A 22172-nucleotide genomic window follows, 5' to 3' on the forward strand; every position below is an offset into this window, starting at 1 on the left:
CAATCTGCAGGCAGCTGAAAAAATAGCACTGAACGTGCTGGAGTTGCTCAACAGTTCAGGCAGTATACCTGAAGAGAAAAAGGAAGTAATGTTTTGGGTCAGCGACCTTTCATCAAAGATGCAAGGCCAGACCTAGCATCAGGCTAGCGTGGGACCATAAGCAGCAATTCAGTCAGTTCAATGCCAGTATTCACGGGTGCTGCCTGATCAGCTGAGTGTGTCCAGCATTTTCTGAATAATCACATATCTTTCATTTTAAAAGAAAGTAATAACGAAGAACAAAAATAGTGATTAAAATAAAATCAGAAATCTATGACCTGAAACATTAACACAGTTTCTCTCTTGCCCTTTCGTCCCTCCCTACTAATCTCCCTCCTGGAACTTATCCCTGCAAGTGGCCAAAGTGCTACACCTGCCCATTCACCGCCTCCTTTGCCTCCATTTAAAACCCAAACAGTTCTTCCAGGTGAGGCAACACATCACTTGCAAATCTGCTGGGGTTGTTGATGGCTCCCGATGTGGCCTCCTGTACGTTGGTGAGACCCAACGCAAACTGGGGGACCGCTTCGTCGAGCTCCTCTGCTCCATCCACCAAAACCTGAACTTCCCAGTGGCCATACATTTAAATTCTGAATCCCATTCCCATTCCGACGTGGCAATCCATGACCTCCTCTTGTGCCATGATGAGTCCACGGAGCAACACTTTGTATTCCATTTGGATAGCCTGCAACCTGATGGCACGAATATCAATTTCTCCTGGTAAAAATACTTGTCCCTCCCCCTCGCCTCTCCTTTTGTTCCCAACTCTGGCCTTTTACCTCTTTTCACCTCCCCCTGGTGCTCCTCCTTCTTCCCTCTCTCCTCTCCTATCAGATTCCTTCCACTCCAGACCTGTCTCACCCACCTGTCTTCACCTATCACCTTCTAGCTATCCTCCTTCCCTCTTTTTCATTCTGGCATTTCCCCCCTTCCTTTACAGTCCTGAAGAAGGCCTCAGCCTGAAGCGTTGACTGTTCATTTCCACGGATGTTGCTTGACCTGAGTTCCTCCAGCATTTTGTGTGTTGATTTGAATTTCCAGCATCTGCAGAATCTCTTGTGTTCTCTCTCCATAGTTGCTGCTGTTTCCAACACTCTCTGTATTTTTCTTTCAGGTCTTCAGCACCTATGTTTGTTTTCGTTTTTCAGAAAATTTTGCCTCATGAGTCAGAAAATCATACTATTGAAAAAGTGCCACTTTCCAGAAGTACTGGTTTTCAATAGGATATTAACCAGAATCATAACTGTTTTCTCAGATGATCCACAGTTGTTCGTATGAAGCATGCTGCCATTTTGTGTATTGTAGCCCTCTCTTGAAACTCAGAATTGCAAAACTAAGTTACAATGAACAATTGTTTTTAGACCAGGGGATCCCAACCTGGGGTCCGTGGACCTCTTGCTTAATGGAGTTGGTCCGTGGCATAAGAGATGTTAGGAACCCCTGTTTTGGAGCAAAATAATTACAATTTTAAAAAATCCTTGCCCAGAGTCGCTGCATGCAGGGTTTTTAACGATGTGGAGGGATTTCCTGTATTCATAGCCTTGTATGGGCATTAGCGACTGATTAAATCTGCTTGGAATTCTTACATTGCCAATTGGAGCACTTACATATTTCAGAACAAGTGGGATCTGTTCATTTGTATACATTTAAGCTATTCATGGAAAACAATGAATTTCCAAAATTTATTCCTAGATGAAATATTCTTTGTCATTAGCTTTTAATAATTCAACTTACTTTTGAAATTCTGAGTTTCAGGAGAGGGGTACAATACACAAATTGTGCTGTCCCTCAGACAAAACCATCTTTATTTTGAACACCAACACTCTCACTCTCTGGCTGCCAGCAGCTAGAAGGTAATTGTTGGTCTTCTCAGTTTACTAAATCCACAATGACACTAATCCCAACAACTCACATATCAACTAGTCGGTAATCTGGAGTGCCCAATCAACCTACCAACCTGTAAGTCCTTGAGATGGGATGGAAAGAGGGTCACTTGTTGAAAGCCCACAATGTCATGGTGAGAACATGCAGACTCCAGAAGGACAGCACCCAAGTTCAGGATTGAACCTACATCATTGGAGCTGTAAGACAGAAGCTCTGCCATTTGCACCACCATACTGCTCTTGTGCTACTATTCTTGGGTTGGAACAGTAATGTGGCATCAATTCAGTTTTCAGCAGGCACCAGCAGTCTACCTTTTGGCATCAAACACCATAGTGGGAGCTCTCTTTGCACAATTAATGAACTTTGCGGAGTGACTAAAGGTTGGTTAAGGATGGGTTTTTAATTCTTTCCACTTTTTCATGTTTTCCTTTGAAGATCCATTTCATTTGATCTTTGAAAGAAAAAAACCGCTATTTGCTCTGAAATACGTAGCGTTCCAGTAGATAGAATGGGATCCAAACAGAGTTAACCAGGTGCATGGAGGTTCATGAAAATGATTCTGGGATTGAACGGCTTGTCATATGAGGAGCATTTGATGGCTCTAGGCCTCTACTCACTGGAATTCATAAGAATGAGGGTTGACCTTATTGAAACCTATTGAATGTTGAAAGGCCTTGCTAAAGTGGATGTGGAGAGGATGTTTCTTATAGTGGAGGAGTCTAAGATTAGAGGACACAGTCTCAGAATAGAGGGCCGTTCTTTTAAAATGAAGAGGGATTTCTTTAGCCACAGAGTGGTGAATCTGGAATTTGTTGCCACAGATGGCTGTGGAGGCCAAGTCTTTGGGTATATTTAAAGCAGAGGCTGATAGATTCTTGATTAGTCAGGGCATGAAGGGATTCAGGGAGAAAACATGATATTAGAGCTAAAATGGATCAGCCATGATGAATGGTAGAGCAGACCCAATGAGCCAAATAGCCTAATTCTGTTCCTATATCTTATGGTCTATGTGTGCACATGAAGGAATATTAAAAGAAGATCCAGCCTCACTGATTACATCTCCGCTTGCAGAGACGTCAGGCAGAGAGATACTTAATGTTAATTATTTTGTAGCGAACATCGTGCAATTAGAGTACTTGTAAAGAATTCCTCCATTTTTGTCAGCATGCAGTAAGTTTTCTTCCCCTTTCAAATTCTTTTGATATCTCCTCACTTTGTAAATCAGTAGAACGAAGAGAAGGCCCAAGGAGAAATATTTGAGGCATACACTGACACTTGTAATGGGTCTTTTCTAGTGCCTGCTAAACATGTCATGTCATAAACATCATCTATTTGATGATGTTTATGTCCCTATCCAGTGGCATAGATAGCAGAAAATGCTTGGCCACTCCTGGCTCATATTGTGAAGTCCCGTTTGTTTCTTTTGCTGGTGTCATTCTGGGGAATCTTAACAGGCCAGAATGGCTGGTTGTGACCCAGATCCAATGCGATTGTCTCCACAACCCAGAGCACTCCATAGCTAACACAATAACTTTTTGAAAGTTTAACCAGTGTTCTGATCTAAGAAATTTGTAACCCATTTTAATTTCAGCATGCGATAATAACCAATAATATTAATTGTCTTGGTGATGTTGACTGAATGATAAACATGGACCATCATAAGCATTGATAAATGCTAATGCCCTGTACATTATGTTTCTTCAAAATAACCTTGTGATATTTTACATATACACTGTGAGATAAGATGGAGCTTCAACTTTATGTAAGCTCCAATAGCATAAGCCTCCGTAATAATGAACAGTTACATCAGTCTAGATTTGTGCACCCTGACCACTAGAGCTAAACTCTTCTTTCATAAGAGTTCTGCTGATTCAGTTCAGCTAATGCTGAAGAGACGGGAAAGCAAGCAAGCAAAAAAGCAGAAATGTTGCAATTTTAGTTCTAATTTTAATATAGGAATATTAGAATGCTGGGTTGTGTTGAAAGAGTTTGCAATTTTGATGAGTTTTAGTAAATAGTTTTTGTTTCTTTGTCAGCAAACAAATGTTCCAGCCAAAGGTAATTCGGCACTTTATTTCACTGCTAGCACATTAAGAGTTAAATTACTGTTTGCCAAGGCGGTATTAGTACTTTATACTCTATTAACCCATAGACCATTTTGAACTAGACCAATGAATACATTAATCTATAGCTTTGTCAGCAGTGGGAAAAAGTATATGTGAGAATTACTCATAAAATGTTTTAAGAATCAAGTAAACAAATGAAAGACAATTCCTTACTGAGAGCAACTTTATTGTGTTTAGAAACATCTCCAATTTCATCTGTGTATTAATACCTACAATTCCAGCACACAGAGATAAAAATTAAAAAATGTTTACTTTTCAAATTAAACCAAAGCAGGCAATATTTCTCTGGACAAATCATACAAATAATGCTATGGTTTTTATAGAATAGTACAAAGTATATTACTTTAAATAATATAATTTTCATTGAACAATTTTAGAAATTCTTTTATCAATATATTAATGTTCATGGAAGTTATGTACAAAGATTTTCAGCAATTGTGAATTCTCAGCTAAAATTAGTAATTGAGCTAAAGGGTATCTGCCAGTGATGGAAAGCAGCCTGAAGAGAAGGGTTATTCACGTGGACCAAAAGGAGGAGGAATGAGTTGCCACTGACACAATAGCTTAAAAGAGACAGGCATGGGGCGCAGTGAACAAAGTAGGAACAACACGTTTCTAAATGATTCAATGCAGATATAAAGCAATTATCGTATTTACTGTGTCGAGTTTAATTTTGTCACAGGCAGCTGATTTTGGAAGGCTATTCTATTATTATTTATGTCCTCTATTGTTTGTCTGCTTTTTAACTAATTTAGAAAAACATGTATATTCCAAACCTGGATCCAATAAGGATGTTAATCTTTCACTGCCAATTTCACAGCTAATTCTGTATTATTATTCTTAATGGCTGCTTCAGTTCTGATCCTGTGTAGCATTATGATTGCCTTTGATTTATTTCATTGATTGACCGGTTAAACATTTTATTAGAGAATGTTTAAAAGCAAAAGGGGCAGCAAATGAGAAACATTATACACTGTTAAACAAAGCTGAACAATAGCTTCCTAACAAATCATTTTTGTTTAGAGTTCCAGTTACATGGCGTGAATTACCATGTAAAGTTCAAAGTACATATATGTCATCATATGCAACCCTGAGATCTATTTTCTTACGGGCATATTCAATAATAGGATCTCTGAAAGACCGCACCAGCGGGACGGACAAGCAGTGTGCAAAAGATAGAAATCTATGCAAGTACAAAAAGAAATAATAATAATAATAAATAAGCAATAAATATCAAGAACATGAGATAAAGAGTCCTTGAAAGTGAGGCCATGGGGCAAGTGATGTGGAGTGAAGTTATCCCCCTGGTTTCAGAGCCTGATGGTTCAGGGGTAATAACTCTTTCCAAAACTGGTAGTCTGAGTCCTAAGGTTTCTATACCTTCCTTCTAATGCAGCAGCAAGAAGAGTGATGGGGCAGTGTGACAGTGATCCCTGTAGATGCATTCGATGGTGGGAAGGGCTTTACCGGTGACGGACAGCACCATATCCACTGCTTTTTGTAAGATTTTCCATTCAAGGACATTGGGCTTCCATACCAGGCAGCGATGCAGCCAGTTAGTATACTCTCCACCCTGCATCTATAGAAGTTTATCAAAGCTTTAGATGTTATGCCGAGTCTCTGCAAACTTGTAAGAAAATAGAGGTTCAGCCATGCTTTCTTCGTAATTGAACTTAAGTGCTGGGCCCAGCTCAGCTCCTCTAAAATGATAACACCAAAAACTTTAATGTTGCTGACTCTCTCCACCTCTGATCTCCCGATGAGGACTGGCCCATTGACCCCCGATTTCCTCCTCCTGAAGCCAATAATCAGCTGCTAGGTCTTGCTGACAGTTGATGTTTCTGTAGCCTAAGTATAACCCCAAAGCAGCATTCTCCAAATGACAGCATTTGCTGTCATCCTTCTGTTCAATGAAAACTACATTTCTTATGAAATATTACCACTTAAATATTGGTTATTTTAGCTCCTTGTTGTGCTAAGTTGAGGGCAATATAAGTATATGTCCTAGTATAAAATACTGAATAAGTGGGGCTCACTGAGGCAGACCTGCTGTTAGCCAGATGCAAAGTAAACCAGGTGGTCAGCTAACTCGTGAACAGGACTGTCACATTTCCACTTCACGTTATTGTATCTTCACACTCCTCCCCACACAAGGTTACCGTGTTTAGTTTTCTAATTTATTTATTGATCTGCAGTTTGCAAAAGGCCCTTGTGGCCCTTCAAGCTGCATCGCCCAGCAACCCCCCAATTTCACCCTAACCCAATCATGGGACAGTTTACAGTGAGCAATTTACCTGCCATCTGGTACATCTTTGGACTGTGGGAGGTAGCCAGAGCACCCAGAGGAAACCCACGAGGCCAGGGGGAGAATGTACAAATGCCTGACAGGCAGCGGCGGGAATTGAACCCAGATTGCTGGTCCTTTAAAGTTTTGTGCTAACCACCATGCTGCCCAAATATTTTTATGTTATTTTTGAATTTAGCATGATGAGAGGACATAGTCAAGGCCTGGCAGTGGAGTATATGGTCTATCCGTTCCATTTCATGCAATACCAGGGGACAAATCCAGTTAAGATAGGGTCTGTAGAGTCCATTTCAAGAGCAATGAAATGGACTTCCAGGCTTCATTGACTAATTGCTATTGTAACCTCACTCCCTCATTTCTAATTTTAATTGACTACACTATAGAGTGACTGGTTGAGATATCGCCACTAAGGCCACATTTCAAAGTCTCCTGCTGGAAGATACAAACCCAGACCATGTCGAGACAGTGAGCCTCTTCAGGAGATGTATTGTCCAGATGTCAATTCTCCACTGTTTCACATGCAGCAGGTGCATCTCACCCTCAGATCCCTGAGTTGGACAGTAGAAAGCTGGGACTCAATCTTATTTGTTACATTCAGCACAAACAGTGGCTTCTTTTTGTCCTTAATGTATTGATATTGGTAAAAATCATCTTCCTTCATAGGTTTAAAGCAGTCACTTATACAGTGCCAGTAAACATTAAATTAGATCTCTAATCTAGACCACATTAGTACCCATGCTATAGTACCCTAGCCTGATTTGGTAGGATGAAGTTTTAGCTTTGATCCTGCTGAAGAGATTGTGGAGACATGACCAATGTTCTTTTCAAGGGTCACTAGATTCTGGAATGGTCCCAGAAGACTGGAAAATTGCAAGAGTCACTCCACTCTTCAAGAAGGGAGAGAGGCAGAAGAAAGGAAATTATAGGCCAGTTAGTCTGACCTCAGTGGTTGGGAACAATTGCAGTCAATTGTTAAGGAAGTGGCCTTACTTGGAAGCACATGAAAATGTTGGCCATAGTCAGCATGGTTTCCTGAAAGGAAAATGTTCCCTGACAAATCGGTTGGAATTCTTTGAAGGAATAACAAGCAGGACAGACAAAGGAGAATCAGTTGATGTTGTGTACTCAGATTTTCAGAAGGCCTCAGACAAGGTGCCACTCATGATGCTACTTAACAAGTTATAACCCCATGCTTCTACAGGAAAGACTCTAGCATAGGGAAAGCAGTGGCTGATTGGCAGGAGGCAAGTGGTGGAAATAAAGGACTAGTGGTGTTCCACAGGGGTCTGTGTTGAGACCGATTCTTTTTATGTTATATGTCAATGGTTTGGATGACAGAATTGATGACTTTGTTGCATAGTTTGCAGACAATACAAAGATAGGTGGAGGGGCAGGTAGTTTTGAGAAAATAGAGAGACTGCAGAAGGAATTATACAGATTAACAGAATGGTTAAAGAAGTGGCAGATAGAATATAGTGTCCGGAAGTGTTTAGTCATGCAATTTGGTAAAAGAAATGAAACAGTCGACTATTTTATAAATGGAGAGAAAATATAAGAATATGAAGTGCAAAGAGATTTGGGAGCCCTTGTGCAGGACTCCTGAAAGATTAGTTGGCAGCTTGTGTCGTGGTGAGGAAGGCAAATGTGATGTTAGCATTAATTTCAAGAGGACTAGAATATAAAAGCAAGGACGTAATGTTGAGACTTTATAAAGCTCTGGTAAGATCTCACTTGGAGTACTGAGAGCAGTTTTGGGCCCCTTATCTTAGAAAGGATGTGCTGAACCTGGAGAGGGTTGAAAGGAGGTTCATGAGAATTATTCCAGAGTAAAACGGCTTGTCATTTGAAGAGCATTTATGGCTCAGGGCCTGAATTCAATGGAATTCAGAAGAATGAGGAATGACCTAATTGAAAGCTGTTGAGTGGTGAAAGTTCTAGATAGAGTGGATGTGGAGAGGATGTTTCCTATCGTGGGAATGTCTAAGACCAAAGGATACAGGATCAGAATAGAGGGTGGTCCTTTTGGAACAGAGGTGAGAAGAAATTTCTTTAGCCAGAGAGTAGTAAATCTGTGGAATTCATTGCCAGAGGCAGCTGGTGGAGGCCAAGTCATCATGTCTATTTAAGGTGGAGCTTGATAAATTTTTGATTCATCCGGGCATGAAGGGATATGGTGGGAAATCAGGAGATTGGGGCTGAGAATAAAAATGGGTCAGCCATGATGAAATGCTGGAGCAGACTCAATGGGCCAAGTGTCCTAATTCTGCTCCTATATCATATAGTCTTAAAATCTATTTCTTCTAATTTAAAACAATGCCATGATAGGAAAGGTTGAAAAATGATCAATTCTTTCCCCATACCACACTGCATATATTTCTCATTTAGTGAAATGGACTGTACAGATCCTGTCTTATTTGGTTTTGTGCTCTGGTATTGCATCCAAATGACTGATAGAAGTTACATGGATCTTAGCACAAGTCTAATATTGAATGTTAACACAAAGATTGTCTGTTATGCTAGCATGGTTTGTTTGATTTATGGATCTGCAAATTCACAAGATGTGCAAAATTGACTTTGGATGATAGTGTAACATGAGCCTTGTTAGATTTACCATCCATCATACATCTCCCAAAGGAAGCAAGAATAGATGTACGAAGGGCAATTCTTCAAATTGTGCCTGTGTTACACTATCATCTAAAGGTATAATTACTATGATTGTAACTTTCAATGCTCTTTCGATTCCTTTTGGTAAATCCAAATTACTAGTGGTGCACTTTATTCTTTTGAGAGGACCAAGAGTACATTTGGGTGTTGGAGTGGAGATGGAATTTCACCAGTTTTAATATTAGGTTGTTTTCCATAGAACACATGTTTCATTAATCTTCTCCAACTGTGACAGAAACTCTTGTGCTTTAAAAGCTTTTTGAGGAGTTGTTTGTTATTGTATAACTAGGGCAAGTCACCCAACCACTTAAATATAACTGAAAATCATCATAAATACAAGGGGAAAGTTTGGCCACTTTATGTAAATAAAGTAGCAGGCAAGATTTTTTTTGCTACTAAGTATTTGAACTGCAGAGAATTTTCAGTTAAGAAAAAATTTCTCTCTACAGGTCTTTTTGAAAGCTTCTGTCTCAGTTGGTGACTACGCTTCAGCAGCTGCCACAGTCTTCTTGATTGACAGGTTTCTATACTGGGTCGATGCATCCAGCAAACTTCTGCAGGTTGCCAAGGGCTTGCATAAGCGTTGCATGGAAATACCAATTGCGCCACAGGTGGTTATTCGCCAGGCCCGAGTCTCTGTAAATTCAGGTGACGTAACTCCTGTTGATCTTTCTCTGTTTTCGTGGCTAAACTCCAATTAACAAGTACTTGACTAATCAAGAGGACATTTTGTTCTGTTTGAGATGTGGAGGGGAGAGGAAAGGAGAGAATGACATTCCACTGAGCATGGTGCCATCTTTTCAAACCCACTGCTGACCCTTTGAAGAGACACAAAGGCACAGAAAGAAAAGGATTTGGAGCTAAAAGGGTAGAGTGATTGTGAATGGGTGTGGAAAATACTAATTGGTGTCTTTGTTGCCTCATAAATGTACCCTGGCGATTTCAAACGAGATGTCTGAATTGCTATAATTCTGATCAAGAGTTTAATAAAACAGATTAGTTTTCTGTCAGATTTTCCTATTCCTTTCATCGCATTCACTTATTTTTCAGCATGGCCACTTGACTATAGAAACAATACAGCTGCTGGTTGATTGAAGTAATTCAGTCTGTTTTATCACACTCCTATACTTACCTGAATTGGAGAGAGTACCCACTGCTTTGTTGTCTTTACCAAATCGAGAACTGTCTTCTGTTACTATTAAACACATCTTTCCTGATTTTTTACACAGCTCTTGTCAGATCAATAGCTAGATGAAAAGCTACATAAATCACATGTTCAAAAGTAATTGCACAGAACCTATTTGATTTACATTGATTTGGTTGTTAAAACAGGTAGATAGGGAAACACAACTAGTTAAAGTACTGAAAAATAAAACAATAATAGATCATAGCAAATTTCCATTTATCAAGATATTGTGTGGAGCTACCCACTATCCATTGCTACATTTATTGTTTGCCCACTAAACCTGTTTACCTGGAGCAGATTTTTCTGCCAACTGTCAGACAATCTCAGTCCTGAAGAAGGGTCTCGGCCCAAAACGTCAACTGTTTATTCATTTCCATAGATGCTGCCTGACCTCCTGAGTTCCTCCAGCATTCTGTGTGTGTTGCATTGGATTTCCAGCAACTGCAGACTTTCTCGTGTTTATGACCTCCAAGGTGAATGGCAAGGCCATGAGGCTCAGATTTGCTCAATCCCCTTCAAGCTTTGTCTGTCAATCCCCTTGCAATGCTTTGAAGGCTAGTTAGGACTGAGCCAGCTGTCAAAGTCATAGAGTTGCACAGCTACCACCATTCTCTTTATCCATTTGCCTGTATTAGCACTGTATCCTTCAGCATCTTGCCTTTTTAAGCATCTGTCCAAACGCCTCTTAAACTTGGTATTGGTTTATTGTTGTTTCTTTACTGAGTAACGGTGAACATCTTAGTTTTACATGCTTTCCATTCAGATCAGTTCTAAAACATAAATACTTAGAGGAAGAACAGGGTAAAGGCAGTAACGGAATGCAGAATAAGGTGCAACAGTTACAGATACAGAGAAAGTGTAGGGAGACAAAAGGTGCAAGGGTCATGATGAGATAGATTGTGAGGTCAAGAGTTCATCTTCAAGTGCAAGAGTTCTGTTCAAGATCTTATAACAGTAGGATAGAAGCTGCCCATGAGCCTAGTGGCACTTGTTTTCAAACTTTTGATACAAGGGTTGGGGAGAGGGGAGGGGAAGAAAGAATTCCTGGGGTGAGAAGGAATGTTTAATTATGGTGACTCCTTTTCGGAGGCAGTGAGATGTATAGACAGAATCCATGGAGGGGAGTCAGGTTTTCATGAAGGATCCAATTCCACCATCTCCTCGAACAGCACATTCCAGCTATGAACCAACCATCTTCTGTGTAAACACATTCCTCTCAGATTCTCAGTACCCTCACCATACCCCTTCTACAGGATGAAGATTTTGACCATCTACCATAGCTTTTCTTTTCAACCTGTCACCCTCAGCCTCCCTCATTCCAGGGAAAGCAAGCCCAGGCTATCTAATATCTCCCTATAACTGAAGAAAACCAAGCAGCACCCTAGTGAATTTCATCTGCACTCTGTCTGGCATAATCTGTCCTTTATACAATAGCAACCAGAACTACACACAGTGCTCAAAGTGCAGCCTGATAGTGTTTTATAAAGTTACAAAATAATGTCTCAGCAATTATATTCTTTGTCCAGTCAATGAAGGCAATTCTGCCCTGTGCTATTTTCAGCATCCTGTCTACCTGTGTTGCTACTTCCAGTGTTTTCTTAGAGCTATATCATTTACTATTTGTAGTCTACTCCTTTTTTACTTTACAAAATTAATCACTGAGCACTTATTAGGATTAAGTTTGATCTGGTAATGCTCCAACCAACTTTCCAGCTGTATCTAAATCCTGCTGTCACATTAGACAAATTTCCTCACTATCCACCCAATCACCAATTTATGTGCCATTCACAACCTTGCCAATCATACCCCAAGATTAGTTCCAAGTTATTAATAAATAAAGCTGACAGCAAAAAGTCCAAACAACAATCTCTGTGGAACACCATTAGTCACTGACTTCCAATTAGAGAAATATGCTTCCACCATTGCAATTTGCTTCCTATCACCAAGCTAATTTTGAATCCAGTTAGTCCTCTCTGTTTAGATATCATGTGCTTTAACTTTATCTACCAGTCTAAAATGTAGGACCTTATCAGGTGCCTTACTAAGACCATGAGGCAATAAGAGTAGAATAGGAACATGCAGCTCATCGAGTTTGCATCACCATGCATCATGGTGATTTATTATCCTTCTCAACCCCATTCTCCTGCCTTCTCCCTATAATCATTGACATCCTTACTAATGAAGAACCTATCAACTTGCACTTTAAATATACCCAATGGCTTGGCCTCCACAGCCATCTGTGGCAATGAATTCCATAGATGCACCATCCTATGGCTAAAGAAATTCTTCCACATCTGTGTTCTACATGGAGATCTTTCTATTCTGAAGCTATACCCTCTCGTCCTAGATCCCCCCCCCCCACTATAGGAAACACCCTTTCCATGTCCTTTCTATCTAGGCCTTTCAATATTCAGTAGGTTTCAGTGAGGTCCCCCCTCATTCTTCTAAACTCCAGTGAGTGCAGGCCTGGAGCCATCAAGGTCTGCACATAGGTTAACGCTTTCATTCCTGGGTTCATTCTCATGAACCTCCTCTAAACCCTCTCCAATGACAACACATCCTTTCCTAGATAATTGGCCCAGAACTGCTCACAATACTTCCAGTTCAGTCTAACCAATGCTTTATAAGGACTCAGCCTTATGTACTTGCTTTCATATTCTAGTCCTTGAAAATGGACGCTAATATTGCATTTAACTTCCTTACTACCAACTCAACCTGCAAGTTAAACTTTAGGGAATCCTGTATGAGCACTCCAACTTCACATTTTCTGATCTCTGAACTTAGAATATAGAATTTAGAATATACTCTATGCCTTTATTCCTTCTACCAAAGTGCATGACCATACACTTCCCTGCATTGTATTCCATCTGTCACTTCTCCAAATTGGCTAAGTTCTTCTGTGGACACCTTGCTTTCTCAACACTACCTGCCTCTCCACTTACCTTTGTATTGTCCGCAAGCTTGGCTACCAAGCCAGCAAATCCGTAAAAAGAAACAGCACCAATATTGACCTCTGTGGAACACCACAAGTCACTGGCAGCCAAACTGAAAAGACTCCCTTTATTCCCTCTGCCTCCTGCCGGTCAGCCAGTCTTCTATCCATGTTCCTGTCTTTCCTGTGCAACATCATTGACTCTCCTTTGCTTATCCTGCCTGTTAATACCTCAAAGAATTCCAACAGATATGTCAGTTAAGTTTTCTCCTGAAGGAAATCATGCCAACTTCGGCACACTTTGTTATGTTATCCCAAATAATGGACTCCAACATCTTCTCAACCACTGAAGTCAAACTAACTAGTCTATAATTTCCTGTTTTTTGCCTCAAAGTTCAAAGTAAGTCCATAGGTTGTGGGAATATTTCAATGATAGGCCAAGTAAAGTTATCTCCTTTGGTTCAAGAGCCTGATGGCTGAGGGGCAGTAACTATGTCTGAACCTGTTGATGTGAGTCCTGAGACTCCTGTACCTTCTTCTTGATAGCAGCAAGGAGAAGAGAGCACGTCCAGGTTGTTGGGGTTTCCCTGATGATGGATGCTGTTTTCCCGCAAGCATGCAAGCAGACTTCAGAAGGGTGAACCCATGAGAAGCATCCAGCCCTGATGGTTCATCCAGGGCTTCTCGTTGGGGAAGACTCTGAATGATTTTGTGAGAACACACTAGCCTGTGCCTGTATGCACGGAGGAGAAGGACAGCCACATGACAGCCAAGCACTTGATTATAGTCAGCCACCAGTAGTATGTAAACTAGTCAGGGTTATGGAGAACTCCTCAGATAAATAAAACAGACTGCATTTGACCATCAGGTGTTCAAGGCCACACTGAAGAGTTTAACTGAGAGTTTATCATGAAACACATACCTCCACCTTCTGCATTTTCCAATCAGTAGTTCCTTCCATTCTGTAAATTGAGAACCCGTCTGCTCTGACCACTGTATCTGGTGTGCTGGGAGAAACCCAAATCTTGCTCAGACATGGAACATAGCAATCTCATTTCTCACCGATACAGCAATCTTGCCTCCAGTGACCGCACATTTGCTAACAAGATGCTGACACTGAGCTAATAAGCCACAGCCACCTTGTTCAGTTTGTCAGGTCCTAAATCCTCTTGAGAGCCACGTCACTGTATGTTTGTACGTTTGTGTGTTTGTGTTTTCTTTTTTTTCTCTCTCACTCATATTTTTTATATATATGATGGTGCCTGTGTGTATATTTTTTATACATGCACAGACACCATCAGTTTATTTTTAAGGCAATACAGAACCTTCTATCAAATTGCACTTATTTTGAGGGAATGAAGCCCTGTTGTCAGGAACACAGCAGGCAATTTAGTTCAGCAAGATCTCTTAAATAACAACGGGGTAAATGACCAAATCAGCTGTTTTAGATCTAATGTTAAGTGAACACTGGGGAGAATGAGAGAAAAATATCCAGGCTGCTTTTCAGAATTGTGCTGAAAGAGAAGCCAAGTCTTGGTTCAACATAGAAACACAGAAAACTTACAGCACAAGACAGGCCCTTCAGCCCACAATGCTGTGCCAAACATGTACTTAATTTAGAAATTACCTAGGGTTACCGATAGCCCTCTATTTTTCTAAGCTCCATGTACCACTCCAAGAATCTCTCAAAAGACCCTATCGTACCCGCTTCCACCACTGTTGCCAGCAGCCCATTCCATGCACTCACCACTCTCTGCATAAAAAAAAAATTACCCCTGACATCTCCTCTGTACCTACTTCCAAGCACCTTAAAACTGTGCCCTCTGGTGTTAGCCATTTCAGCCCTGGGAAAAAGCCTCTGACTATTCACAAGGTCAATGCCCCTCATCATCTTATACACCTCTATCAGGTCATCTCTCATCCTACGTCACTCCAAGGAGAAAAGGCCAAGTTCACTCAACTGACATCCCCTTCAAAAGACTGCACTCACTACCACTTTGGCACTCCTTCTGTCTGCACAGGGAAGTCAATCTGGATTAAGGGCTAGGCTTTAGGAGAAGGTCTTTGACCCACTCCTGACTCAGAAAACAAGGCTAATCTTGAGCCACAGCTGACACCATTTCGCAAGAAAGCAGAAAGTTTTTGGAAGTAGAATAATGTGATGGCTGAAATAAAAGAAATCATCAAATAAAATCCAATCCACAATCCATCAAAATAATCAGTAACTTTTCCAGGTGCATTTTTGTGCTGAATTAGCTGATCTCAGTGGCAGGACCACATAATCAGGAATTAAGGAACCAAACAGCCAGATTTGTCATATTTAGTATCTGTATTGTTATATATTTCAGATTATATTCAGAAAACTATATGATAAAAATACAGATACAACTTGGCCCATTGAGTCTCTGTATGCTGTAAAGCAGTTCTGTTAATTCCATTGCCTCACTTATTTCCCTGGGAACTATTCGCTGTCAATTGCACATCGAATCAACCCAGATTTCCCTGCCAATCACCAACATTAAAGGTAATTCCTTGTAGCCATTTAACCTACTACTTTGGATATCTTTGGGATGTGAGACAAAACGAGTGCCCAAAGCAAACTCACACATTCATAGGGAGATCATGCAAGCTCAACACAGACCACAGTGGTGATCTGGATCAGACCCAGGTCACTGGAGCAATGAGCTAGGAGGCATGACCTCCTACAGCAGTGTGCCACCTGTGGTCTGCTGGGAAATTTTACAAAACCAATTTTCATTATTATTATTAAGTGACTGGTATTTTTTTAAATTATTGACAGGTAAACTTCTAAAAGCCGAATATATCCTGAGCAGTCTGATAATTCATAGTGGGGCAACAGGTTAGTGATATTTTTACAACTATTTTGTTTCTGGTTTGCACAGTGTGTTGCTTTGCAGTTTTGGTTTTAGGGGTGAATAGGAGTCTTCCAGGCGATTCTGATTTGTGGGCTCAGCTTTCTAATCATTTCCAAGGGAAATGCAAAAGAAAAAGTTGCAATCAGGCTTGAGGGGGAAAAAAGGGGGAAACAAGGAAATTCCATTCTGTACATATGTATGTTCTCCTTTTGCCTGTTATGCTGTTGGTGTTTAGGGCAGCAATAAAGGTCCTCCATCTCTGGCAGCGTTCACAGTTTTCTTCATCATGTCAGTAGCTTCCACCCAGTTTACTGTCAATCATGCAAGTTCCGGTTGGAGATTCAAGAATACCATCGCACTCAGAGTAGAAGGGTTCTTCATTGCTGTTTCCATAACAGTTTTGTTTGACCAGTCAGCATTGTTGGCACTGAGCTGAATCCCTGAACCTGGAGGATCAGTGGGCCACTCTTAGTCTGGCCTCTACCCTTTGATTTATTCGGCATGGGTGACTCTACCAATAGCCAAAGCATAAAAGCCCTGACTCCAGCCTGCATAATTCTCCGGGTCATTGAAGCATGCAAGCCTCCAAGCCTCGGCAAGGCTGTGGTCCTCTTGGAGAATTTAAGTATATACCAGCAAGCAATCAGTCTTATGCTGGAGTACATAATTATCTCAGTATCCGACAGCATAATTTACAAGATTCCTTCTTCCAACTTCCCAAGCCTTTTTCCTTGATCTACTTGATATCTGGGATTAGAAATATCACTTCAACAGCTCCCAATGAAAATCTTCCCTCATTTATCTCCCAGCTTCTTTTTTTATGGATAATTTATTTACTTTCATGCATTTGGTACATTATAATTTTGGTTTTTATGGAGTTGATTTTCCAGAGTTTCACATCTTCCACTTCTTGCCAATGCTGATCACTACCCCAACCCTCATCCCTTGGTTCATTTGAGGCTAAGTTCTCTGGTTTTTCCTTGGGCCACTGTGTGCTTCTGGTGCATAAGCCTCAGATATTTTCCTAAACTCCCATCAAACTCCATATGTATTAGGCAAACCCCAAATGTCAACTCTCTCATAAAGGCAGTGCTTTGGCTTGTAAACTGGTAAAGTAAAATTGACCAACTTATGGCAGGACTTACTATGGATATTGTGCTTGGTTTTGCTATTGTTTTAAACTTTTTTTTTGGGATATTCAGGTACTTGGGTCTATGAGAAAAAGAGTGATCGCACACTGGTACAGGCTGTCAGTGTTCAGATAAGGGGCCAGATTCTCCAAAAACTTGGTAAGAGTTGAAGCACTTAACACGAGGTTTAATATTCTTCTGATGTTGCTGGATCAACATCCAGTTATATTGATGTTGGATCTATATACCATGGTCAAGATTTGGGGGTGAAAAATGAGTTGGTGCATTCATTTTGCAGTTCAGTGGAGTATCATATTGGCCTAAGCCATAAATAAGGAGAAAATTCTTTATACATCCTTCTTGTTAAATATCCAATGGGCTCCACCATCCTGGTGAACTATAATGTTGTTTTCAATCTAAATATGAGACACAGTAGCTTAGTGATTAGCACAACCCCTTACAGTGCAGTTGACCCAGGTTTGGCTCCTGCTGCTGCCTGTAAGGAGTTTTAATGTTCTCCCTGTGGTTTCCTCTAGGTGCTCTGGTTTCCTCCCACTGTCCAAAGGTGTACCAGTTTGTAGGTTAATTGGTCATTGTAAATTGTCCCGTGACTAGGCACAGATTAAATTGCAGAGTTGCTGGATAGCATGGTTCAAAGGACCTGAAGGGTTTATTCCATGCTGTATATCAATCAATCAATAAAAGAATAAAAAAACAATATATGTACCAATCTGCAAACAGGATTCCACATTTGTGGAAAGAAGTTCTAATCCTTGTTGGAATTTCTTCTGGCACATTTTAGGGCTATGGTATGAGGCTGCAGAGATGATCTGGGCTTCCATTGTTGGATTTAATGAGCTTCCTCAACCGGATAAAAAGGTTTGCTTCTGATTGCTTTTCCTCCTCTAAATTAGTCTAAATATTAATCCTTTCCTCATCCTCCTCTCCTTATCATGCTTTTGGCACACCGGCCTTCATCAGTCTGGACTTTGAGTATAGAAGTGAAAATGTGATGTTACAGTTGTACAAGACATTGCTGAGGCTATATTTGGAATACAGTATTCTGTTCTGTTTTGGCCACAAGTGCCAACGCAGTGATGCAACGCAGGGAGCAAAAGAGAAAGTTGCCAGGACACAGGGAATGAGTTACGGAGAGTGGTTGAAAAGGCTGGGAGCCCAGCAGAATGACAGGTGATCTAATGTAGTTGTATAAAATCATAATGGGCAGAGATAGGGTGAATGCACACAATCATTTTTCCAGGGTTGGGAAATGAAGAACTAGAGGACATACAGTACTGTAGGTTTAGTGTGACAGGACAGAGGTTAGAAAGGAATCTGAGGAACAACTTTTTCACCCAGATGTACACAGGAAATGGTTGAAGCAGGCATATTAATAACATTTAAAAGATACTTGGACAGCTAAAGGGAGAGGTTTAGAAGTTAATGTGCCAAACACAGGCAAATGGGATGACCCTGGATAGGAATCATTGCCGCCATTAACCAGTTGGGCTAAAGGAATTGTTTCTGTGGTGTAGGGCTCTATGACTCTCCTGCTGTGAGGCATTGTACTGGACCAATATATTTGGATTGAATAACAATTTCAGCTGCTGGCCTAGTATGGTCCAGCAGTGGGAATGACCAGTGCGGCAGGGAGAATGACCAGTGCAACAGGGGGTGAGACCAGTGCGGTAGTGGGAGAGACCAGAGTGATGGGGGGGGGGGGGGAGGTGGTATCAAGGCAGCGTGTTGTGTCAAATGTTGCAACCCAAAAGTTAGCAAGACTAATAATAATCCAACTTGATGACATAGCCATCAGTTTCTCCAACCTAATCATTTCTCCCCTCTCCCTCCATCCTTTCACCCCTTCTCTTCACCTGTCCAACGTGTCCTTCTGATCCTTCTGATTCCCCTCCTTCTTCCCTTTCTTCCATGTTCAACTACGTTTTCCTATCAGATTCCTTATTTTTCAGCCCTTTAGCTCATTCACCTATCAACTCCCAACTTTTTACTTCAACCCTCCTCTCCCATGCACACACCTCCTCCTCACCTGGTCTCACCTATCACCTGCCAGTTTGAACTCCTTTTCCTTCCACCACCTTCTTATTCTGCTTCTGTCCACTTCCTTTCAAGACCTGACGAAGGGTTTGGCCCAAAATGTCCATAATCTCTGTTGATGCTGTCTGACTTGCTGAGTTCCTCCGGCATTTTGTGGGTGCTGCATTAGGAAGATTTTGTCATATACACACTAGTTTATAAGTTGTGCCAGTAAAAATATTACTTCTCTCCTTTTCTGGCCCCTTCAAAAAAATCCTAGAAGATCAACCTAAACACCAGCTTTCACCATATTTGGAGGTAATATAAATTATATTAAATATTTATAATTTATAGGGAATTTCCACATCACTGGGCATTTTAGCTGACCTGCTGGTTTCGATGAGTGATGAGGATTACTACCACTTTAAGAAGAACCCTCAGATGGACCTGGTAAAGTATATGTAACTGTTAATCCTTCTGCAAGTTAATGTTCATATTTCTGAATGATGAAAGGCAGTGAATGAACTCTGCACATGTTAGTCTAGAGATTACTGGATTAAGTGTAACTTCATCTCGGAGTTGCTAAAGATGCTGATTAATCTTTTGGCTTGTTGTTTCTTAGAGTGACACTTAAAGGGTTACATTGCGGTGACAGAATCAATAAATTGTCAAACCATCAAAGCTTAAAATGAAATATTTTAACCAGCTTAATGTAACCAAGGATTTTGGAGCTTATCATTATGTTTGGAATTGAACCAAATCTTTTAACACAAGCCAAGAAGAACACCACCTTTTGAGCTATAACTACACTATGCATCAGTTTTCAGTAAGTACAGTCACCAATAAACCCAAAGAGCAATTCATCAGAAAAATCTTCCCCAACAATTGACAAGAATTTGAATCTCTTTGTCCAAGGAATAGTTACATATGAATATAAGAAATACAAGCAAAAATAGGTAATTCAGCCTATAAAACCTGCCCTGCCATTCAACAATGTTATGCTGTTGACATACCATTGTTGAATGACAGGGCATGTTTTAAAGGCTGAAACACTACTTTCCTGCTCTATCACCACATGCCATGATATCTCTAACATTTGGAAATCAATCAATTTCTGTTTTGAATATATTCAGTAACTAAGCCTCCTTAGGCAGAGAATCCAAGGAGTCACAACTCTGTGAATGAATAAATCATTCCTCACTTCAATCCTAAATATATACCCACTTTTCTGACTGTGATCCCTGATTCTAAGTTTCTCAGCCAAGGGGTACAACCTAGTGCATCTACTGTATCAAGTGCTCTAGGAATTTTCTACCTTTCAATTAGATCACCTTTCATTCTTCTAAACTTTAGAGAGTACAGGCCTGCTTACTCAATCTCTCCTTAAATAACAAAGAAGCCATCCCAGGAACCAGCCTGGTGTCTCTTCATCGCACTCCCTCTATAACAAGTGTATTCGCTTTTCTCGGTTACTTTAGTTGAAGCAAAGAGTGAGTGGGATTAAAAAGGAGACTGAATGGTTATGTGAGAGAGGAATAGAGAGGATTGTCTGATAGAGCTGGAAAAACAGGGGTCATGGGGAGCATAATGGCGAAATGCCCTGTGCTCTGCTGTAGACACTAGAGGAAGAATACGCAAAGATGTTTTGTACGTGAGCTGCGTGAGGTAAAAATATGAGGCAGAAGCACATCAATGTAGTACTCTTTCAGTTATACATTGATGGCAAAGAGTACAAACAGGCCCACAGGTGATCCAAAGCAACTTAACAGACCTGAATCACTTTACAGACTAATCTTGAAACTTTTGCCAGAAAGCAGCTTGAGGGGAAGTTTAGTCAGGTAATTTAGTCAGGTAACCAACGCCATCCTGCTTGATACATTCTACATTAGATTAGAGTCTCTGGCAATGGAAGCAGCACTTGATTGTCAATGGAAGCAGATTTTTGACATGTTTATACCTGGAAGTAAAAGCAGTGTCCTCATTTAAGTCTGCATCATGCAATGGCCTATATCACAGCTGCCAGTTTTGTCATGGACTATCATCGCTACACATGTTCTAAGCATTGTGACAACAAGGTGTCGCAAAGTGAGTTATGCTAAGAGATGGCACAGTAACGTAATGGCTAGCACAACGCTTTACAGTACAGGTAAAACTGGTTCACTTCCTGTAAGGAGTTTGTACATTCTCCTCGTGACTGTGAGGGTTTCCTCCCACAATCCAAAGATGTAGCAGTTAGTAGGTTAATTAGTCATTGTAAATTGTCCTTTGATTAGGCTAGGACCAAATCAGGGGTTGCTGGAAGGCATGGCTCAAAGGGCCTATTCCGTGCTGTATCTCAATAACTAAATTAATAAATGAGTCAGCAACAGAAGTGGTGGTTACTATCAAGGTAGTTGATGCAAGACAGGTCTCAAATTACTTCATTAAAAAAACAGAGATTAGGATCTAGCATGATTATCATCTTGTATTTAGAAATACAATCTGATGTTCTGGTTGTCTCTCAGATCCTGGTTGAGGAATGCACTGATCGACTCTTATCAGCTGCTGAAGCAAGCAAACTGGCAGCTGTGCTCAGTCAGTACAACCCACTCTATGTGCTGACAAACCTGGTGAGTACAGAACAGGAAGCGGTGTGGGAGAAGCCTGTCAAATTATCCCAAATAGAGTTATTTTGTTTAAATCTACTTTACTGCATTCAAGTGACATGGTTGTAAACTTAAACCAAACAAAATGAACCCTTTGGGAAAACGAAGCCCAGGTATAGTTGAGAGCTTATTCAATTATGCAAATTCTCTAAGAGCTTGAAAACTGTTGTGTAATGATGTTAGTGAGTATCAAACTGAAATGTGACATGGGTCAAGAGCAGCATCCCAGAATAGTTCTGCGCCTGGGATGTTGAAAGGGATAATGATCTTGACTTCAATGGTGGTAGCGGTCTACTCGCCTGTGTGTATCTCTCTGAGGGTGCAGGAAGACACAGCTCTCAGTGAAGATGT

General features: G+C 40.7%; 1 protein-coding gene across 8 annotated transcripts in view; it reads left to right on the forward strand.

Annotated features, from left to right (window-relative positions):
* The window catches only part of alpk1 (alpha-kinase 1), a 131346-nt gene that overhangs the window by 76734 nt on the left and 32440 nt on the right, over positions 1 to 22172 (forward strand). For 5 of the 8 annotated variants that reach the window (XM_059964904.1, XM_059964905.1, XM_059964903.1 and 2 more), the window contains 6 exons: positions 9468 to 9666; positions 15937 to 15996; positions 17215 to 17301; positions 17945 to 18021; positions 19531 to 19626; positions 21681 to 21785. In XM_059964904.1, the coding sequence (XP_059820887.1) occupies positions 9468 to 9666; positions 15937 to 15996; positions 17215 to 17301; positions 17945 to 18021; positions 19531 to 19626; positions 21681 to 21785 (624 nt within the window). The remainder of the gene's footprint in view (positions 1 to 9467; positions 9667 to 15936; positions 15997 to 17214; positions 17302 to 17944; positions 18022 to 19530; positions 19627 to 21680; positions 21786 to 22172) is intronic. The other 3 variants (XM_059964907.1, XM_059964909.1, XM_059964908.1) reach the window with 3 other exon arrangements.

Source organism: Hypanus sabinus, chromosome 3 (genome assembly GCF_030144855.1).
Source record: "Hypanus sabinus isolate sHypSab1 chromosome 3, sHypSab1.hap1, whole genome shotgun sequence".
NCBI lineage: Eukaryota > Metazoa > Chordata > Chondrichthyes > Myliobatiformes > Dasyatidae > Hypanus > Hypanus sabinus.